Genomic DNA, 20074 nt, shown 5'->3' on the forward strand with positions numbered 1-20074 from the left:
GTGGTATCTGGCACCAAGACATTAGCAGCAGATCCTTCAACTCTTGTAAGTTTTGAGGTGGAGCCGCTGTAGATCGGATTTGTCAGTTCAGCACATCCCACAGATGCTCAATTGGATTGAGATCTGGAGAATTTAGAGGCCAGGGCAACATTGTGAACTCTTCATCATGTTCCTCAAACCATTACCGAACAATGTGTGCAGTGTGGCAGGGCACATTATCCTGATGAAGGAGGCCATTGCCATGAAGGGGTGTACCTGGTCTGCAACGATGTTTAGGTAGGTGACACGTGTCAAATTGACGTCCACATGAGTAGCCGGACCCAAGGTTTCCCAGCAGAACGTTGCCCAGAGCATCACACTTCCTCCACCGGCTTGCCCTCCTCCCACAGTGCATCCTGGTGCCATCACTTCCCCAGGTAAATGGCGCACACTTACACCGCCATCCACCTGATCTAAAAGAAAAACAGGACTCATCGGACCAGGCAACCTTCTTCCACTGCTCCAAGGTCCAGTTCCGACACTCGCGTGCCCATTGTAGGAGCTTTCGACGGTGGGCAGGGGTCATCATGGGCACTCTGACCGGTTTGCGGCTACGCAGCCCCATCTGCAGCAGGGTGTGATGCACTGTGGATTGTGACACATTCCTCCCATGACCACCATTAATATTTTCTGTGACTTGTGCCACAGTAGACCTTCTGTCGGTTCAGACCAGACGGGATAGCCTTTGTTGTCCTCACGCATCGATGAGCCTTGGGCGCCCAACACCCTGTCGCCGGTTTGGGATTTGTCTCTCCTCGGACCACTGTCGGTAGTTACTCACCACTGCTGACCGGGAGCACCCCACAAGCCTTGCCGTTTCAGAGATGCTCTGACCCAGTCGTCTGGCCATAACAATTTGGCCCTTGTCAAAGTCGCTCAGGTCTTTACTCCTGCCCATTTCTCCTGCATCCAACACATCAACTTCAAGAACTGACTGTTCACTTGCTGCCTAATATATCCTTCTCCTTGACAGGTGCCATTGTAACAAGATCATCAATGTTATTCACTTCACCTGTCAGTGGTCATAATGTTTTGGCTCATTAGTGCATGTGTATATATATATATATATATATATATATATATATATATATATATATATATATATATATATATATATATATATATGTATATATATATATATGTATATATATATATATGTATGTATATATATATATATATGTATATATATATATATATATATAGATATATATATATATGTATATATATATATATATATATATATATATATATATATATATATATATATATATATATATATATATATATATGTATATATATATATAACTGAAATGTTTAAAACTTTTCACATTTTCTTGTTCCATCATCTTTATCATGCCTTGGCAGCCTAAGGTACCAGAAATATTGTGTGTGCATCGCAGATACTCGTTACCACCATAGCTTGTCAACTACTGAAGAGATTTTGACCAAACTTGGTAGAAGTATGTACTGTGATGCATATATGAAATGATTAAATTTTGGTTCAAAAGGTCATAGGTCTATGGTCATGTGACCTTTAATTGAAAATATTTTTTCCCACAACAACTTGTGCACCACAATATGGATTTCAACCAATCTTGGTGCAAGTATGGAATGCAATACAAAGGTGAACTGATTCAATTTCTGGTTTCAATAGGTCAAATGTCATGTGCCCTTTTAAAATAATTTTGCAGATCACAACTCGAGTTCAAATCATCTTATGTTTTCTCGTTTCTCTTTTCTCATGTGACCTTTAATTGAGATCAAACATAACAATGGGTTAACATCTCGTGCAGGTGGAGGTATATCCATTGTTGCATTCACATTAATTTCCATTTTCTACCTTCTTTAAGATTGTATTGGTGTGGCTGGTTCGGCCTTCCACATGATCAACAGGCCTGCTTTCTCATTCACTCTTTGTGAAACTTTATTCTTTCTTCATTCCCCTTTCATTTGACTTTTTTTTTTTCTTTTTTTCTTCAACCTGCCTCAAAACGTTTCCCTCATTGACCCTCTCCAAGCCCACCTCTTTCTGGATTTCCAGGTTGTTGGGTTTCCCTCCGTTCACTCACTCATCTCATCATTTATGTTTGTTTGTTTGTTTTCCATTTCTGCTTCTTCCCCAGTTTTCCCTTTCACTTCTGTGATTAAGAGTTTGGTCTTGTATCCAGCTTGTTCGCCCCATATGTCCTACTCCTCCTCCTCCTCCTCCTCCTCCCCCTGCCCTTGCTCTCGTTCTTTAGTGTTTCATTTCTTCCTTCAGGTCTCCTCTACCCTGTTGTTGGTATGCTCCCAGCCACCCCTTTCCTATCACTGGTCTTTTTATTTTGTTTTGTCTGGTCCATTCTGTTCTGGCTCCTCTACCAGCCTCAACTCCATATACAAAAAGCAACAAAGTAACAGTGAATGTGACATCCTTATGATTGTGATATCGGCAAAATCAAGTAAATGTAATAAAAATTGATCATGAATACATTGTCCTTTCGAATGACAGAGTGGACCAGCTTCACACATTTGCAGTGATTTCTACAATCAGTCTTACAGTTGCAGCGAAGGATTTCTCAACAAACCGGAGGAGCTTTTTGAAGAGTTGTCCAATGCAGTTCCCAACTGCCTTTGCTATCTTGGGTACAGACTCGTCATCTTGGAGATGGAAGCTGTGGAACGCGAACAACCAGCTTGGTCGGCTGTCCTCTCTGTGTGCTGGAGAAGTGTAGCTTGTGTCGGGGCAAGACTATCCATTGCTCTGTCAGGGAAAGATTTCTGAGTGAACAGCTCCTTTTCAGCATCATTGACATGCTCTTGGCTGCAGGAATGGTCATGCAAGAGCACAATAAAGTGCTCCAGTGTACTTAACACAATTCCACAGAATTTTGATGGCTGCCAATGCACAGAATGCTGGTGTGACATCTTTAAATGTCTTCCATTACTCCCATGGTTTTTCCCTTTCCACCAAAGGATGACTCCTTGTCACTTCCGGCGAAACAATGAAACGTGGATAACTCTTTACACTTTTCCACGCACAAAGCTCTTGCCATCTCATGAGCTGCTAATAATCTAAAGTTCTTTCCTGTAGTTTAGGAAATCCATGCGCAGCTCATTGATATTGAGGTGATGTTCCGATGTGACTGCTAGAACTACAATATTGGTCTCACCTGTATGAATCGACAGCGAGTTGTGTCCTTGCTTGACAGCATCTGTGACATGAAGCGTAATGTAAGTTTCTGCCACCCCGTTTGCATGGAGCAAGACTGATGACGTTTCTGGACTGTTTACATAGTACATCTTTGTGGCATTTATAGACAACTTGATTGTTTCTCAGTTTTTATGGTGTTGCTGCTTGGGTACTCCAAAACGACTGCTAATTGTTGTCATCAATTCTGAGAAACCTTTGCTGGTTTCCTGGAATTGCGCTTGTGGGCTCAACGCATCTTCGTATTTCCTTTCCCCGCTTGTTCCTCCTATATTTTGTCAGACTAATAACAAACATAGCAACTAAGACCAATGGTGAATTTTGCACTGACTTCTTCTGGCATCGAGTACGATGAATGACCCACTGAACACTGTTTTCATTATAAACATGTCTTGCTGAACTATCCTTCTGGCAGTGGTACGATGAATGGCATCCGTATCAGTATCTTACTCACGTGCCTTTCTCAGTGCTGGCCCAACATCTCGTTTGAAAACAAGTAATGCTTCACTGTCTTGATTGTTCTTTCAAGTCTGGGTTACAAGCCAAAATTGGAAATTATAAATATCTTTTTTTCTTATTTTTATTTTTTTCATCAAATCAACTCGCCAAGCTACTTTAATTCAAAGAAGTTCACCTCTTGTTTATCTACATTACTAGCAGGGGTCCCTCTTCCCACCCCACCCCTTGAAGGGAAAATTCATCAATTATGGTTGAAATTTATCGATACGATATAGAGATGTTTATCGTCATCACTGTGTCATGAATCTGGGGTGTGTTCAGTTACCAAGTTTCTTGTCGAGCGCTTGCCAAGTGGCTGAAGCACTCAAGTAAGCACTCCATTAGAAACCGTTGATAATGAACAGCTGGCTTGGCAATCGCTAGCTCGCTGCTTGGTAACTGAACACACCACTGGACATCTCAACAGCATACAGTACATGAGTATTTTTGTTGTCATGTAAATGTACCTTGTTCAGACACACACATCCACCCACAGACACGAACTCAACTTTATATATTAGATTTGGCGACAGTGAGACACGTTGCACGAAACTGCCATATTTGCATGATATTTCCTACTCTTGTTAATCTGTTCTTCTTCTTGTCCCTCCCATAGTAATCAGCAAATAAACTTTCTATCCTCTATCATATCATTTTTCAACGAGTTTTTTAGTGTGTTATAAAAAAGGCTCCAATTATTAGTGCATTCCTGCGATTGCAGACATCGCTTCGTAATGACGTCATGTGTCGGGATGTCTTTTTTCAAACGTCGTATGGAAGCAAACATGGGATGTTCATTACAAATTCTGGTAAGCGACACGTCACTGTATCGCAGACAGAAAGTAACTGCGTTTGACATCCCATGAAGTTCTCTTGTTATTTATTTATTTATTATTTTAAAATGAAAGATCACTATTTTCTTTCCTCTGCATAATATGAGAATTAACATACCTTCATTGGGCGGTGTATATTGGAAAGCGATCTGCATATATTTCCGCAATCGCTGCGGACAAAACATGCATTACCTCGTTTGAGTTGTAATCAAAATGTTACTTTTTTTCTTCATGAAATGATAGAAGATGCATTGTTCAGTCTTCAAATGTACATGAGACGTTTAAAAGAATCTGAGCTACGTGGAGAGAAAAATATGGTGGTGATTTCTGGACAGCTGGAGGGCGTGGCCTGTAGAATGGGCGGAGCTTATGACCCACAGACAGACAGACAGACAGACAGACAGACAGACAGACAGACAGACAGACAGACAGACAGACAGACTCAAACTCAGTTTTATACATTAGATTTTCATGTCTATGAGCTTGACAACAGAAGCTACGAGGCTGTCCACGTTGCCTTTTTCCCAGATGAACACTGAATTCAACAAATTATATGCCACAATTGATTTCTTCCCTGTCTGGCTCCTCCGATGATTTGACTTCTCTGACTTTGTTTTCGAGAGAGAACAAGCAGTAAATGCATTTCCTTGCCAATTGTGTAACCACGTCTCCTGCATTTGGTTTGGCTAATAATGCTTCATGCCATTTAAGTCAGTATTGTGGTTTAACACTTGCCTGAAAGAAAATGCAAAAGCTCATTAATAGTTGAAGGTGCCCGTTTAATAAAATGGTAACCAAACCTGTTGTGTTACAAATCTGTGATGGCCCTATAACTCAAAAGTATTGTTTCGACACTGGTTGTGTGCAGCAAAGTTTCATGCTTTTATCATCAAATGCTCGATTCCTTCACATATTGCGCATTTCTGCTGTATTGTTTCATTTAACTTAAAAGCATTTCACAAAAAACTGGTTGTGGTTGGTAAAATCTAGATTCAATAAGGAATTTTGTTCTTGCCACCCAATAGAGTGGTTACCCAGTCGGTGAGACTCGGGTCTGACATTTCACCCCTGGAAGGGCCTTCATCTGGGACTGCAGGAATTGTTGTTGGTGAGGGGGGGGAATTGGAGGTGGGAAGCAATGGTCATATGAAAGTTTCAGGATTTTATAATATTGAACTGTATTAAACTTTCACAATACCGTTTTGGCTTTCAAAGTTCACGAAGCTACAACTATTACAAAAGTTGCTGCACAATATATGAATCTGACATTGACGCTATGACCAGAAGCTACTGAAAGCTGAAATTTCATTGGTAAACACATCAAGCTGCTTGAACTATTGTCGGAGACTGTCGCACATTGCCACGGTGATGCATGATTGTCGACGATAGCTCGTCGTAAAAGTTGAACATGTTAAACTTTTAAGATTGTCACCAACGCACCTGAAAAACTAGTTGACTAGGATCGTCAAATGCCACACACTACACGATTATCAAAAACTGTTGCCGACAATGTTGTTGCGTTGCGTCAGCTATTGCGTGACTCCCCTAAGAGATTACATTATGAAAAAAGCAATTGTAACACCAAGAAAACATAAACTAAATTGTATGATATCCACATTATGCTGGAGTACTCTTTGATATGATGTCCTATGTTGTAGAGCCTTACTGCATTAACCTACACCATATTATTCTGCATTGCACTTTGCTGAACCATGCTTTATTTACCTGAATTATTCTGCACATTGCTAAACATGTATACAAGAGATGTTATCAGGTTTCTTGTCAATTTTTAGAGTCAGAGGCAGCCCCGAATAAGGCTGGGTGCCTGTGGGCTACCTTGTCCCCCAGTGGAGTTGGGGGGCCGATTGGGCAGGGCATTGAAGCTACTGTATTTTGAGCAATTTGTCAGGTTCCAAAACATTTTTTAGAGGGATTTGATTTGCTTTAAATTTTCCTGATTTAGCACACATTTGACCAACTTGAGGTAAATAAAATGATCAATAGTTTTTGGGTTGTTTTTTAACACCTGTGAATGAAAACAAAACATTCCGACATATAGTCATTAAATGATCATGATAATAGCATTGATCACGGTAAACCAGTTCAGCAATTATTGATACAATCTGTTGTGGCAGGTTTCCAAATATAAATTTTTCCATTTTAACCAAAGTAAACTAGAGAGTTCACAGCATGCCTTGTGTGGTCTTGAGAAACAAGGACATGGGTAGGATTTGATGCGGCAAATTTGATTGGTCACGATGATGTAAAATGCCATAATATTTTGTCCAAGTACTGCTAAATGGAAGGGTTTTAGAAAGTACCAAAAACGTGATTTGTGTTTGACAGTGTTCAAGTATATAATTCAATTGAAAGAAAAATTAAGATTTTAAAGGTCAGAGGAAAAAAATTTTGGGATGTTAATCGCCGTTGATGCATCGTCTTTTTTACACACCACTTTATTTTATAGTTTATATTAGTTCTTCACACCTGTTGTTTGTGTCCTTTATGATATCCTCAAAAACGGTATGTTTCCTGTTTGGAATGATTTTCAATTTTGTTTGACTGACAGAACAAAAATAATTATTTTGCTCATCTGTGCATGCATGATCAGGACAAATTCAGAGCCCAAGTATTGCTAATCTACCTGTTATTTTGCCGATTTGTGTTGAAAATGTAACATTCAATTGAAATGACGTTGTTCCTCGAACAAAAACTGACATTTGTCGACGGACAAAGTGAACCAATTGCTTAACTCTGCTTTTCCCCTTCGTGTGCGCAGGGGTCTTCGATGTATTTTTCATCTACAGTATTTAGATGAAAAAACAAGCTCAAATGAGCTAAGATCCTCGTCCTCTTAATGATGATGTCATAAAAATGAATATGACGTCATTGTGTTGTCTCAGGTTTGCGATAAATTATCTGTGTTAATGCCCGGCTTGATTCCCGCAAACAAAATTCAAACAGCTTGCCTAGTTTCAGAGATAATGGTATAGGCGATTTCCATTAGCGGCGATATTATGACGTCAACCTTTTTTTTCTCGGAAGAATTTCCAAAATCGGAGATGGTTACTGCCCGCGCGTGGGCTTTCTGCATATACATGGCAAGTTTCATGAAGATCCAATGAAAACTCTGGATTATGAAACAAAAAATGTCAAAAAATAGGAATGACGTCATAAAAATTGATATGACGTCTTAGTGATGTATCATATGTGCGGTAATTCATCTCTGCTGATACCCTGTTCGATTGCCGCAAACAGAATTCAAAAAGCTTGCAAAGTTTCGAAGATAATTTTTTAGGCGATTTCCATTAGCGGAGATATTTTGATATCATAACTTTTTTTCTAGGAGGAATTTTCAAAATATGAGATGGTTACTGTCTGCGCAGGGTATTTTTACATTTATATATATATATATATATATATATATATATATATATATATATATATATATATATATATATATATATATATATATATATATATATATATATATATGCCAAGTTTCAGGAAGTTTCGATGAAAACTGTAGGCTGTGAAACAAAAAAGTCCACAAGAACATGAAGAACAACAAAGTGAGTAAGACTTAGAGATCCTTCATGAGGATCTAATAAAAAATCATTGTTTGCTAAAGGAATTCCATCGTTGTGATTTCCTAGTATTTCAACCAAGAAAGTCAATTATGGTGATGTGTTGTAGTTACTGGTTTCAGCTGGAACACTGGTTTAAGTCCCACACAATAAGTGAACTGTCTGCTTTGTCTTTGTATTCAGATGTTATATATTGTAGGCAAGTAAAGTTGCATAGTCTAAACTCAATAATATATTATAACAACTGTAATTGATATATATATATATATATATATATATATATATATATATATATATATATATATATATATATATATATATATATATATATATATATATATATACACATACACATACTTGTAACATGAATAGGCAAGTAAAATTGTTCCGTGAAAAATCAATAATATTGTTGCGGTTCTCGGAACCGCATCCATACAACAGACAGGTGTCCCAAGACAGTTATTCCATTATTTTACATGTGCATATTCCCTTTCCTTTTGTCTATCGGGACAACTGGGGCGTGCGTTGTGATGATCTCAGCTGGGTTTGCTTACATCATTTTCTTCTTCATTTCGTCCCTACTCTTCTTTTCTGATTATTCCTGAGGTAAATCTGAGCCACGTGCGCCCGGCGCTGTGAGATGGGTCCACAGCAAAGGCCAAGCAGACACTGCACCCACAACCCTCCGTACAAAACACAGCCTGCCAAACGCACTCGCAGCGGTAATTTCCACCCCATGGTGTTTTCCACAACACAGGAAACGCAGCCAGCACGACACCCACACTGCACGAAACACGTACGGAGGCCGATTAAAGGTGACTCCATGCCATGTTGGGTGGGACACGAGTTTGCGAAGTAGAAGGTGGCGCGTTCCTTCCGATAAAGGTCGGACCGATCCCTCCGCCTTTCTCTTCTCTTTTCTCTTTCACTCGCTCTATCTGGCCTCGCCCTCATCACTCGGCATGACCCGCCTCCTGCTGTCTGGACACTGCCTCCTCATCTCCGCCCACACGACGTCAACCCCACCCGCCTACCTGGTTCCGCCTACCACTCCGTCTACGCACCCTGGACTCCGCCCCTTGTCCACTCAAGCCCCTCCTTCATGAACACGGTCTCCACATGCTCTGCTGAAGCCAGAGATTATGCGCCCACGGTCGGGTGCTGCACTACTGAACACCCCCCCCCCCAGAAAAGTATTGGTGGCGTGTCAAGCTATCCTGGTTCAAAACTTTTTCTTCGTGTGTGTGTGTGTGTGTGTGTGTGTGTGTGTGTGTGTGTGTGTGTGTGTGTGTGTGTGTGTGTGTGTGTGTGTGTGTGTGTGTGTGTGTGTGTGTGTGTGTGTGTGTGTGTGTGTGTGTGTGTGTGTGTGTGTGTGTGTGTGTGTCCGTCCTGGCGCCTGTCTGCTTAAGTAAGACTGCAGAAGATCGTTATTATTATTGTTATTAATTTCGCGTTAAGTCTGCTCTGTGTCCCCTTTTGTAAGTTACTTGTTTATTTGCTGCACCACACCTCTCTCCCCTATCTCTGCACAACACACCCCAATAAATCTTGATCGTACCACATACCATTCCTCGCCCATTGTAAATAAATCATTATTAGGAATGTTCCCTGCTCGTTTTTGTCTTTTCTTCCATTGATCCAGCATGGTCCGAATCCGAGCTTAGCCGGGACTTTATTCCCAATGATCCGTTCCTTTTTGCCGGTATGTCCTTGGCAGTGTTGCTCGGCTGCAGCCGATCCGGTAAAGTGATCCGGTCTGGTCGAGTGATCCAGTTTGGACAAGGTGTACCGAGGGCATGTTCCCCGATAATTAAACCACGCAATTAATTAGATAACCCGGTTAACCCGTAGACGGGAGGACCCTAGGTCACGCGGTTGAGTTATTGGCATCCACGGTCGGTTAAGCGACCCGCCGCGTCACAGAATTATCCGTGCGCGACGGCCTACAATTCCGGAGAGTCTGGTGGGAGCCGAGATAGCTTACCACCCCCCCCCCCCCCCGAGTGGCCTTCTCAACCGACCCCCGGCCTGCAACAATATATTATAACAGCCATAATATGTACAACGTGAATAGGTAAAGGCCCAGTCACACCTTAACGTTTTAGCCAGCTTATGCCGATTTTTGGAAAATTTGTCGAATACGCTATGGGTAAGTTTTGATAACATTGAGAGCACGCTGAAATACACTGCCATACGACATTGTGCGCTGGCTTTAAACGTTGTACTTTTCGGTTGTCCTCAACTTTTCCATGCTTGAAATTCTGAGACTTATGCCAGCATATGACTCACACGTTCCGCATAACGCTGGCCATAAGTTGTAGGCACGTCACGCAATCGTTGACACACGTCGACACACGTTACTTGTAAGTTACTCATAAGTCGAAACACGTCGAGGTAATGTTTAGCGTACCCGGAACTTATTTTTTAACCTATGAGTAACGTGTTGTACTCACGTTACGCGATCGGTGACACACATCAACACACGTTACTTGTAAGGTGTTCATAAGTCGAAACGCATCAAGGTAATGGTTAGCGTCAGTGTTCCAGACTCCCTGCTTTTTTTTTTTTTTTTTTTTTTCTTCCTTCCTTCGGTATGATGGTGATTTTGACACTTCGATTTCTAGTGTGGTTATAATATAATGTAATTAATAGGCTGCCGCTCAACGATTTAAATCATAACCGCACTGTACACTGAACACCGTCATACCGAAGAAAAAAAAAAAACCGGGAGTCTGGAACACTGACGCTAACCATTACCTTGACGTGTTTCGACTTATGAGCACCTTACAAGTAACGTGTGTCGATGTGTGTCAACGATCGCATATCGTGCATACAACTTATTCCCATCGCATGCGGAGCATGTCATACGGCAAGTACGTCGTAAAATTTTCAACATGTTTAAAATTACAAGACGTACTCCATTTAATACGACGTATGATAGCGTACTTTAGTGTTCTATTCACGCATATCAAACTTACCCATACCGTATTCGACGTGCGCCAGCGTTTTAGACGCATTTTTCAGAGGTCAGCATACGCTGGCAAGATCGCCAAGGTGTGACTGCGATGTTGACACTTCCATTTCTGCAGCGGTTATGATTTGAATCGTTGTGCGTCAGCCTTTTCATAACCTACGCCACGTCATCGTCGGCGATGCGTGCAGCGCGCTCTGCATAAGTTAGACTATCGTTGGGCATTGGTTGTGAAGGTTCAGCATTTGTTGGTATAAGTTATCCATAACACAACGAAACGTTCTGTGTCCATTACTTATACGTTATGCATAAGACCAAGTCGTTATGAATACGTCCGAATCTTTAAAAAAACATCAAAAGTTCAACGTAAGCCAGCGTTTTACATACATTTTAATACGTTGCCATTGCTGGATAAAATGTCAAGGTGTGACTGGGCCTTTAGTAAAGTTGTTCAGTGTAAAATCAATAATATATTATAACAGCTATTGCATATATAACATCAATGGGCAAGCAAAGTTGTTCAGTGTAAAATCAATAATATATTATACCAGCTATTATATACAACATCAATAGGCAAGTAAATTGTTCAGTGTAAAATCAATAATATATTATAACAGCTATTTATATATAACATCAATGGGCAAGCAAAGTTGTTCAGTGTAAAATCAATAATATATTATAACAGCTATTATATACAACATCAATAGGCAAATAAAGTTGTTCAGTGTAAAATCAATAATATATGATAACAGCTATTATATACAACATCAATGGGCAAGCAAAGTTGTACAGTGTAAAATCAATAATATATTATAACAGCTATTATATATATATATATATATATATATATATATATATATATATATATATATATATATATATATATATGTATATGTATATATATATATATATATATATGTATATGTATATGTATATATATATATGTATATGTATATATATATATATATATATGTATATGTATATATATATATATATGTATATGTATATATATATATATATGTATATGTATATATACATATACATATATATACATATACATATATATATATATATACATATACATATATATATATATATATATATAACATCAATGGACAAGCAAAGTTGTTCAATGTAAAATCAATAATGTATTATAACAGATATTATATATAACATCAATGGGCAAGCAAAGTTGTACAGTGTAAATTCAATAATATATTATAACAGCTATTATATACAACATCAAGAGGCAAGTAAAGTTGTTCAGTGTAAAATCAATAATATATTATAACAGCAATTATATACAACATCAATAGGCAAGTAAAGTTGTTCAGTGTAAAATCAATAATATATTATAACAGCTGTTATATATAACATCAATGGGCAAGCAAAGTTGTTCAGTGCAAAATCAATAATATGTTATAACAGCTATTGTATATAACATCAATGGGCAAGCAAAGTTGTACAGTGTAAAATCAATAATATATTACAACAGCCATAATATGTACAACGTGAATAGGTAAGTAAAGTTGTTCAGTGTAAAATCAATAATATGTTATAACAGCTATTGTATATATAACATCAATGGGCAAGCAAAGTTGTACAATGTAAAATCAATAATTTATCACAACAGCTATTATAAATAACATCGATGCGCAAGCAAAGTTGTACAGTGTAAAATCAATAATATATTATAACATCTATTATATATAACATCAATGTGCAAGCAAAGTTGTACAGTGTAAAATCAATAATATATTATAACAGCTATTATATACAACATCAATAGGCAAGTAAAGTTGTTCAGTGTAAAATGAATAATATATTATAACCGCTATTATATACAACATCAATGGGAAAGCAAAGTTGTTCAGTGTAAAATCAATAATATATTATACCAGCTATTATATACAACATCAATAGGCAAGTAAATTGTTCAGTGTAAAATCAATAATATATTATAACAGCTATTTATATATATATATATATATATATATATATATATAACATCAATGGGCAAGCAAAGTTGTTCAGTGTAAAATCAATAATATATTATAACAGCTATTATATACAGCATCAATAGGCAAGTAAAGTTGTTCAGTTTAAAATCAATAATATATTATAACAGCTATTATATACAACATCAATAGGCAAATAAAGTTGTTCAGTGTAAAATCAATAATATATGATAACAGCTATTATATACAACATCAATTGGCAAGCAAAGTTGTACAGTGTAAAATCAATAATATATTAAAACAGCTATTATAAATAACATCAATGGGCAAGCAAAGTTGTACAGTGTAAAATCAATAATATATTACAACAGCCATAATATGAACAACGTGAATAGGTAAGTAAAGTTGTTCAGTGTAAAATCAATAACATATTATAACAGCTATTGTATATATAACATCAATGGGCAAGCAAAGTTATTCAGTGTAAAATCAATTATATATTATAACAGCTATTATATACAACATCAATAGGCAAGTAACGTTGTTCAGTGTAAAATCAATAATATATTATAACAGCTATTATATACAGCATCAATAGGCAAGTAAAGTTGTTCAGTTTAAAATCAATAATATATTATAACAGCTATTATATACAACATCAATAGGCAAATAAAGTTGTTCAGTGTAAAATCAATAATATATGATAACAGCTATTATATACAACATCAATTGGCAAGCAAAGTTGTACAGTGTAAAATCAATAATATATTAAAACAGCTATTATAAATAACATCAATGGGCAAGCAAAGTTGTACAGTGTAAAATCAATAATATATTACAACAGCCATAATATGAACAACGTGAATAGGTAAGTAAAGTTGTTCAGTGTAAAATCAATAACATATTATAACAGCTATTGTATATATAACATCAATGGGCAAGCAAAGTTATTCAGTGTAAAATCAATTATATATTATAACAGCTATTATATACAACATCAATAGGCAAGTAACGTTGTTCAGTGTAAAATCAATAATATATTATATCAGCTATTATATACAACATCAATAGGCAAGTAAAGTTGTTCAGTGTAAAATCAATAATTTATCACGGCAGCTATTATTTATAACATCAATGGGCAAGCAAAGTTGTACAGTGTAAAATCAATAATTTTTCACGACAGCTATTATATATTACATCAATGGGCAAGCAAAGTTGTACAGTGTAAAATCAATGATGTATTATAACAGCTATTATATACAACATCAATAGGCAAGTAAAGTTGTTCATTGTAAAATCAATAATATATCATAACAGCTATTATATATATATATAACATCAATGGGCAAGCAAAGTTGTACAGTGTAAAATCAATGATGTATTATAACAGCTATTATATACAACATCAATAGGCAAGTAAAGTTGTTCATTGTAAAATCAATAATATATCATAACAGCTATTATATATAACATCAATGGGCAAGCAAAGTTGTACAGTGTAAAATCAATAATATATTCTCACAGCTATTATATATAACATCAATGGGAAAGCAAAGTTGTACAGTGTAAAATCAATAATGTATTATAACAGCTATTATATACAACATCAATGGGCAAGTAAAGTTGTTCATTGTAAAATCAATAATATATTAAAACAGCTGTTATATATAACATCAATGGGCAAGCAAAGTTGTGCAGTGTAAAATCTGAGAAAGGGAATTGAAATGCACGTTTAGTTCATGTCACAAAATAATTCCATAACCATTGAACTGCTGTTACACTTGTGGTGGAACTGACCTGCTGGGTTGTTTTTTTTTTTCCCGTCTGCCCAATTTGTATAATCTGGCATTTTAATTCCCAAAGTAAAAGTGAACTCGTAATTGGATAATTCCACACAAGCCGTGAACTGCTAGAATTGGCCTCACAGAAGTCCCAGTCTGATAGTACTTTCGTCGCACTTTCTTGAGAGCGAATCACCCATCACCATCATGTATTTTGACCCCTGCGATTTTTTTTTTTTTTTTTTTTTTTTTTTTAAATTATAACAAGAAATTCTGCTGTTATACATGTATTGTTGAACTCACCTGTACGTTGGTTTTTTTTGGGGGGGGGGGCTTGAAAATGCTTTGTGTGAGGTCTCTCCCTCTCCCTCTCCCTCTCTCTTCCCTGCTGAAGTATCCGTAATGTAGCATTTGAATCACATATACCACATGTGTTTTCAACACCACCAGCTGCATGCAGCAGTGACATTAGGTGGCGCGCACCAAATTCTAATAGTTCTGTGGTGGCGCGTATGCACGATAAATACATAGGATCACTGGATACAAGTTGGCAGCAGAAGCTTATGTGGTTGGCGTTTGTTTGCTACGTTCTGTGTCATAAAGTAAAGTTGTCATCCTTATTGAATTTTTATGGCTGTCAAACAATTTTTGATGATTTTCACCAAATAATGAAACAAATTAATTTATTTTTATTTCTACATGCTCGAAAATGACGTAGGTTCATTATTTTTGCATCCTCGCTCTAACTCATGGACCGGTGTTTGTGTGTTTGTTTGTTTGTCGCGCCACTTCTCCAGCAGTTCAGGGCTGATTACATCCAGGCTTGCTCCATAGGATCAGCATGACCTCAATTAATGTAAAGGGGTGTTTTTATCTTTGCCTGTGCTCTTGGGTGGAGGGGGAAGGGACACAAATTGTCCATGTAAATGTGTTTCATGTCATGCTGCCTCCAGGTGGGGGAGAGTATTACAAGTCTCATCATTTCAGTACAGTATTCCTGTCCCCACATTTCCAGTGCAGTGAGTTGTTTTGAATTTTAAGCAGTGGGTATGTTTTCCCCTTTTTGTACGATCTTCTTTCATTCTACGACCCGTTACTTCGACATGGATAATTTGCAAGGAATTTACAAAGAATTAAGGTGCATGAGGATGCCATTCGGCCAATCATGTCTGCGCCACACCAATACCAGATTTAATCAATCTGTTCATACCCTTTCCCTTTGTGTGCAGCATTTTGGCTGTGACACTGGTACTCATTTTGCCGACCTCGGAAGGATGACAGGCTGAGTCAACCCCCTGGTGTTAATTCAGCGGCCAACAGGGCTTGAACTCAGGACCCTAGGATCTCAAGTCACCACCCTAACCTCTAAGCCAACACCTGGATAGATACATATATACAAAAAAAATTACACGTTTCATTTTTTTTAAAGTTTATTCAGTTGTTTTGTTGGGGTACTGACTTGGAATGCTCTTCAAGCTTCTGTGGCGATACCGCAGCACGGTTCTTTATGGGGACATATCCAAAGTTGGCAAGGCAAAATATATTCAATGATTACAGTGAGTAAAAAATGCTTTCAGTTGTTACAAAGAAATGAATCGCCACATCACGGCAGGAGGGCGAGAGGTACACACGCTTCCTCGAAGCTTTCGTCTTGCCTGGGTTCATATCCTGAACCAGCTATTAACTGTCATCCTGGTGTTTCACAGCCAGGGTGAATCATCAATGTGTGTGCTGTCCCATGGATGGATGTTAAACTAGGCATCTCTTCTTCCAGAATCACCTCTTTCTCTTTCTCTCTCTCTTTCTCTCTTTCTCTCTTTCTCTTTCTCTCTTTCTCTCTTTCTCTCTTTTTCTCTTTTTCTCTTTCTCTCTTTCTCTCTTTCTCTCTTTCTCTCTTTCTCTCTTTATCTCTTTATCTCTTTATTTCTTTCTCTCTTTATCTCTTTCTCTTTTTATCTCTTTCTCTTTTTATCTCTTTATTTCTTTATCTCTTTATCTCTTTCCATCTCTTTCTCTCTTTCTCTCTTTCTCTCTTTCTCTCTTTCTCTCTTTCTCTCTTTCTCTCTTTCTCTCTTTCTCTCTTTCTCTCTTTCTCTCTTTCTCTCTTTCTCTCTTTCTCTCTTTCTCTCTTTCTCTCTTTCTCTCTTTCTCTCTTTCTCTCTTTCTCTCTTTCTCTCTTTCTCTCTTTCTCTCTTTCTCTCTTTCTCTCTTTCTCTCTTTCTCTCTTTCTCTCTTTCTCTCTTTCTCTCTTTCTCTCTTTCTCTCTTTCTCTCTTTCTCTCTTTCTCTCTTTCTCATGCAAGCAGGTGTTTGCCAGGTAGATGGCATGGGTTTTATATGCTCGCACCCGATTTTTATGTTTAATCTGGGTGATAAAATGACAATGGTGCTGTTTGGGTGCGTTTTATTGCCCTTCCCCTCCCCTTATGCTGCTTTCCCCTCCCCACCCCTTGCATTGCGTTCCCCTCCCCATGCACTAATCTTCCCTTCCCTTCCCATCATGCTGCCTTTCTGCTCCCTCCCTTCATGCTTACCTCCTCCAAAACTCCTTCCCCCTCCCCACTCCCCCCATCCTCCTTGCTCCCACCCCTCCCAAAGTCTGTCACGATTTTTGGTGAGGTGTCTCTCTCCCTGCCCCCCCCCCCATTCTTTTTCATTCTTCCCCCCTCCTCCCTCATCTTCCTCTCCCCCTCCCCCTCCCTCTCCCTCTCCCCCGAAACCTTACTTTTTTCAAAGGCAGTACCTTTTGTTAGTGGTACCAATGAAAGTAAATATTGCACAAAATTTATTAATACAAATGCAGTGCATTCCAAAAAGATACGGATAAGTTTGGTTGTTAATATATTTAGAACCACAAATGATACAATGATAACCTTTGGTTTATATGATACAGAAACTCAAGTTTTGTGCACACTATCAATGCACTTCAATGTGAGCTTCTTTGTCATGCGTTGGACATCAAGACGGTACACGAGTTCTTGCCATGTTCGACTCAGCATGTTTGTGTCCACCAGTGTGCATGCAGCTGTGATCTGAGAACAAAGATCCTGCAGTTTTGCCATATTGGTGCTGCAGGCAACATCTCTGACAAAGCCCCACAGAAAACACATCAAGGGGAGGTATGTCTGGTGATCGTGGGAGCCCAAGCGGTTGGTCTGCCTTGGCCAATCCAGCGAACTGGAAAAAATTTTTTAATTCAGGACTGCTCGAATGACAAAGGCCCAATGAGGGGGTCGCCATCCTGTTGAAAAGTGATAGGTTACAGGTCTTCAATCTTTGGGAAGGCGAATCCTTCCAACATGTTCATGTAAATTGTTGAGGTCACTATCCTCCGCAAAGAAAAACGGACCCACGAAGTGATCATGGAAAAGGACACACCACGCATTGACCTTTAGACTGTCGCATATGTGTTTAATGACCATGTGGGGATTTTCAGAGCTTCAGATCCTCGCATTGTCCTGGTTGACCTTCCACAATACATGAAAGCAAGCTTCGTCTGTGAACGTGACCTTTTTCAGGTAATCTTCGTCATCCTCTATGTGACTAAGCATTTCCAAGGCAAATTCCTTGCATTTGGGTCCATCATTTGGTTTGAGTTCCTGCAGAATCTGCACCTTTATAGGCATAAAGCTTCAGTCTTTTATTCAAAATCCTGTGTACAATGGTGTTCGGTAGTTCGGTAGTCTCCTGGATGCATGGCAAATTGATTTTCTGGGACTTTCTTGAAAGGATTCGCACACTATGCCTGGTGTTGGCTTAATGGTTAGGGTGGTGGGCTTTGAATCCAAGGGTCCTGAGTTCAAATCCCGCTCAGCTGTTGAATTAATACCAAGTGGGGTTAATTTGGCCTATCATCCTTCGGAGGTTAGCAAAATGAGTGCCAGCATGCTGGTATGCTGTGTCGGAGTGGCGACCCATCCAGGATTTTGCCCAATACCCAAGGAGACTGCTTAAGCAGCACCAAGACTGCACAGAGTATGGTCCCAATCTCCATCTCCATTCACACACTCATTCAACGTCTGCTGCACTTGTGCTTGGTTGACCGGGACTTTTCTGTTTCTAATGACCTCCAGTCTAGTTAAACCTCTTGCACCACTCTCTGATACTCGTCCGTGATGGCGGATTCCCTCCATACCTTGTATGGAAATTACGCGAATCTGGCATGACTGATCTTATCTCGATTAACCATTTTGACACATTGAGCTTTCTCCTGTGGTCACCTTTTTTTTTATTCTTTTTTTTCTTTTTTTCTTTTTTTACATTTAAACCAGCAGATCCAACAATGCAGAAAACTTTGAGTTTCTGTATCGTATAAAACAATGGGTATCATTGTATAATTTGTTACTAAATATATTAACAACCAAAGTTGTCCAGGTCTTTTTGGAACACCCTTAATAGTTAGTTGTATGTTTTATAATTTTGACCACAAACATTTGTCTCTCCAACACTTTAATACCATGTCCTGTTCATTGCATCTATACCATAGGGCCCTTTTCTCAAAAGTGATTTGTAACTGATGTTGATCCTTGAACATTGTTTCCCTTTTCCTGCTGTTTTTCTCTAGAATTGCTCTGTAGAGTCCATAAACTTGTACAAGCCCAATGGAGAGGGTCTGGGCTTCAGCGTAATGAGCCTTCAAAATTCCTCTGAAGATAAGTTGGGCATCATTGTGAAAAAAATCAATGAAGGAGGGATTGCCCACCGGTGAGGGATTATCTTTGTGGTCTCCTTGTCTGAAGCTGCCGTTGGGTTAAGATAGCATGTTTACAATGAGTAGCTTGAGTTAATATGAGAATTATTATGAGAATTATTATGAGATATTTAATTTTTAAAGTGATTTTTTTTTCACCATTGAGAGATGGGGCCATAAACAATTATATAGCATGATATTTCAAAAATGTATTGGGCCTGATATGTTCTTGTGGTTCACGCATTACGAGGTATGCGCTCTACCAAGTGTCCGCCTAGTTTATAAACTCTTTTTTTTTTGTTTACCTGCTTCCTTGTTGTTGCACACACACACACACACACACACACACACACACACACACACACACACACACACACACACACACACACACACACACACACACACACACACACACACACACACACACACACACACACACACACACACACACACACACACACACACACACACACACACACACACACACACATCATAAGTAGGATTTATTCATGCAAATGACTTTATATT

The 20074-nt window shown here is 38.5% G+C and overlaps 1 protein-coding gene across 15 annotated transcripts in view; it reads left to right on the top strand.

Moving 5' to 3' along the window:
- PATJ (PATJ crumbs cell polarity complex component) overlaps positions 1-20074 on the top strand; it is a 222761-nt gene that overhangs the window by 17515 nt on the left and 185172 nt on the right. For 14 of the 15 annotated variants that reach the window (XR_015059284.1, XM_085885451.1, XM_085885450.1 and 11 more), the window contains one exon: positions 19421-19560. The exons of the other annotated variant lie outside the window; for it this stretch is intronic. Coding sequence is in view for 13 of the 14 variants with exons in the window: in XM_085885451.1 (XP_085741577.1) it covers positions 19421-19560 (140 nt within the window). In the remaining variant the exon portion in view is untranslated. The remainder of the gene's footprint in view (positions 1-19420; positions 19561-20074) is intronic. 15 annotated transcript variants of the gene reach the window in all.

The sequence above is a fragment of the Eptatretus burgeri genome, chromosome 6 (genome assembly GCF_056783735.1).
Source record: "Eptatretus burgeri isolate ZD-2024b chromosome 6, Ebu_testis_v1, whole genome shotgun sequence".
NCBI lineage: Eukaryota > Metazoa > Chordata > Myxini > Myxiniformes > Myxinidae > Eptatretus > Eptatretus burgeri.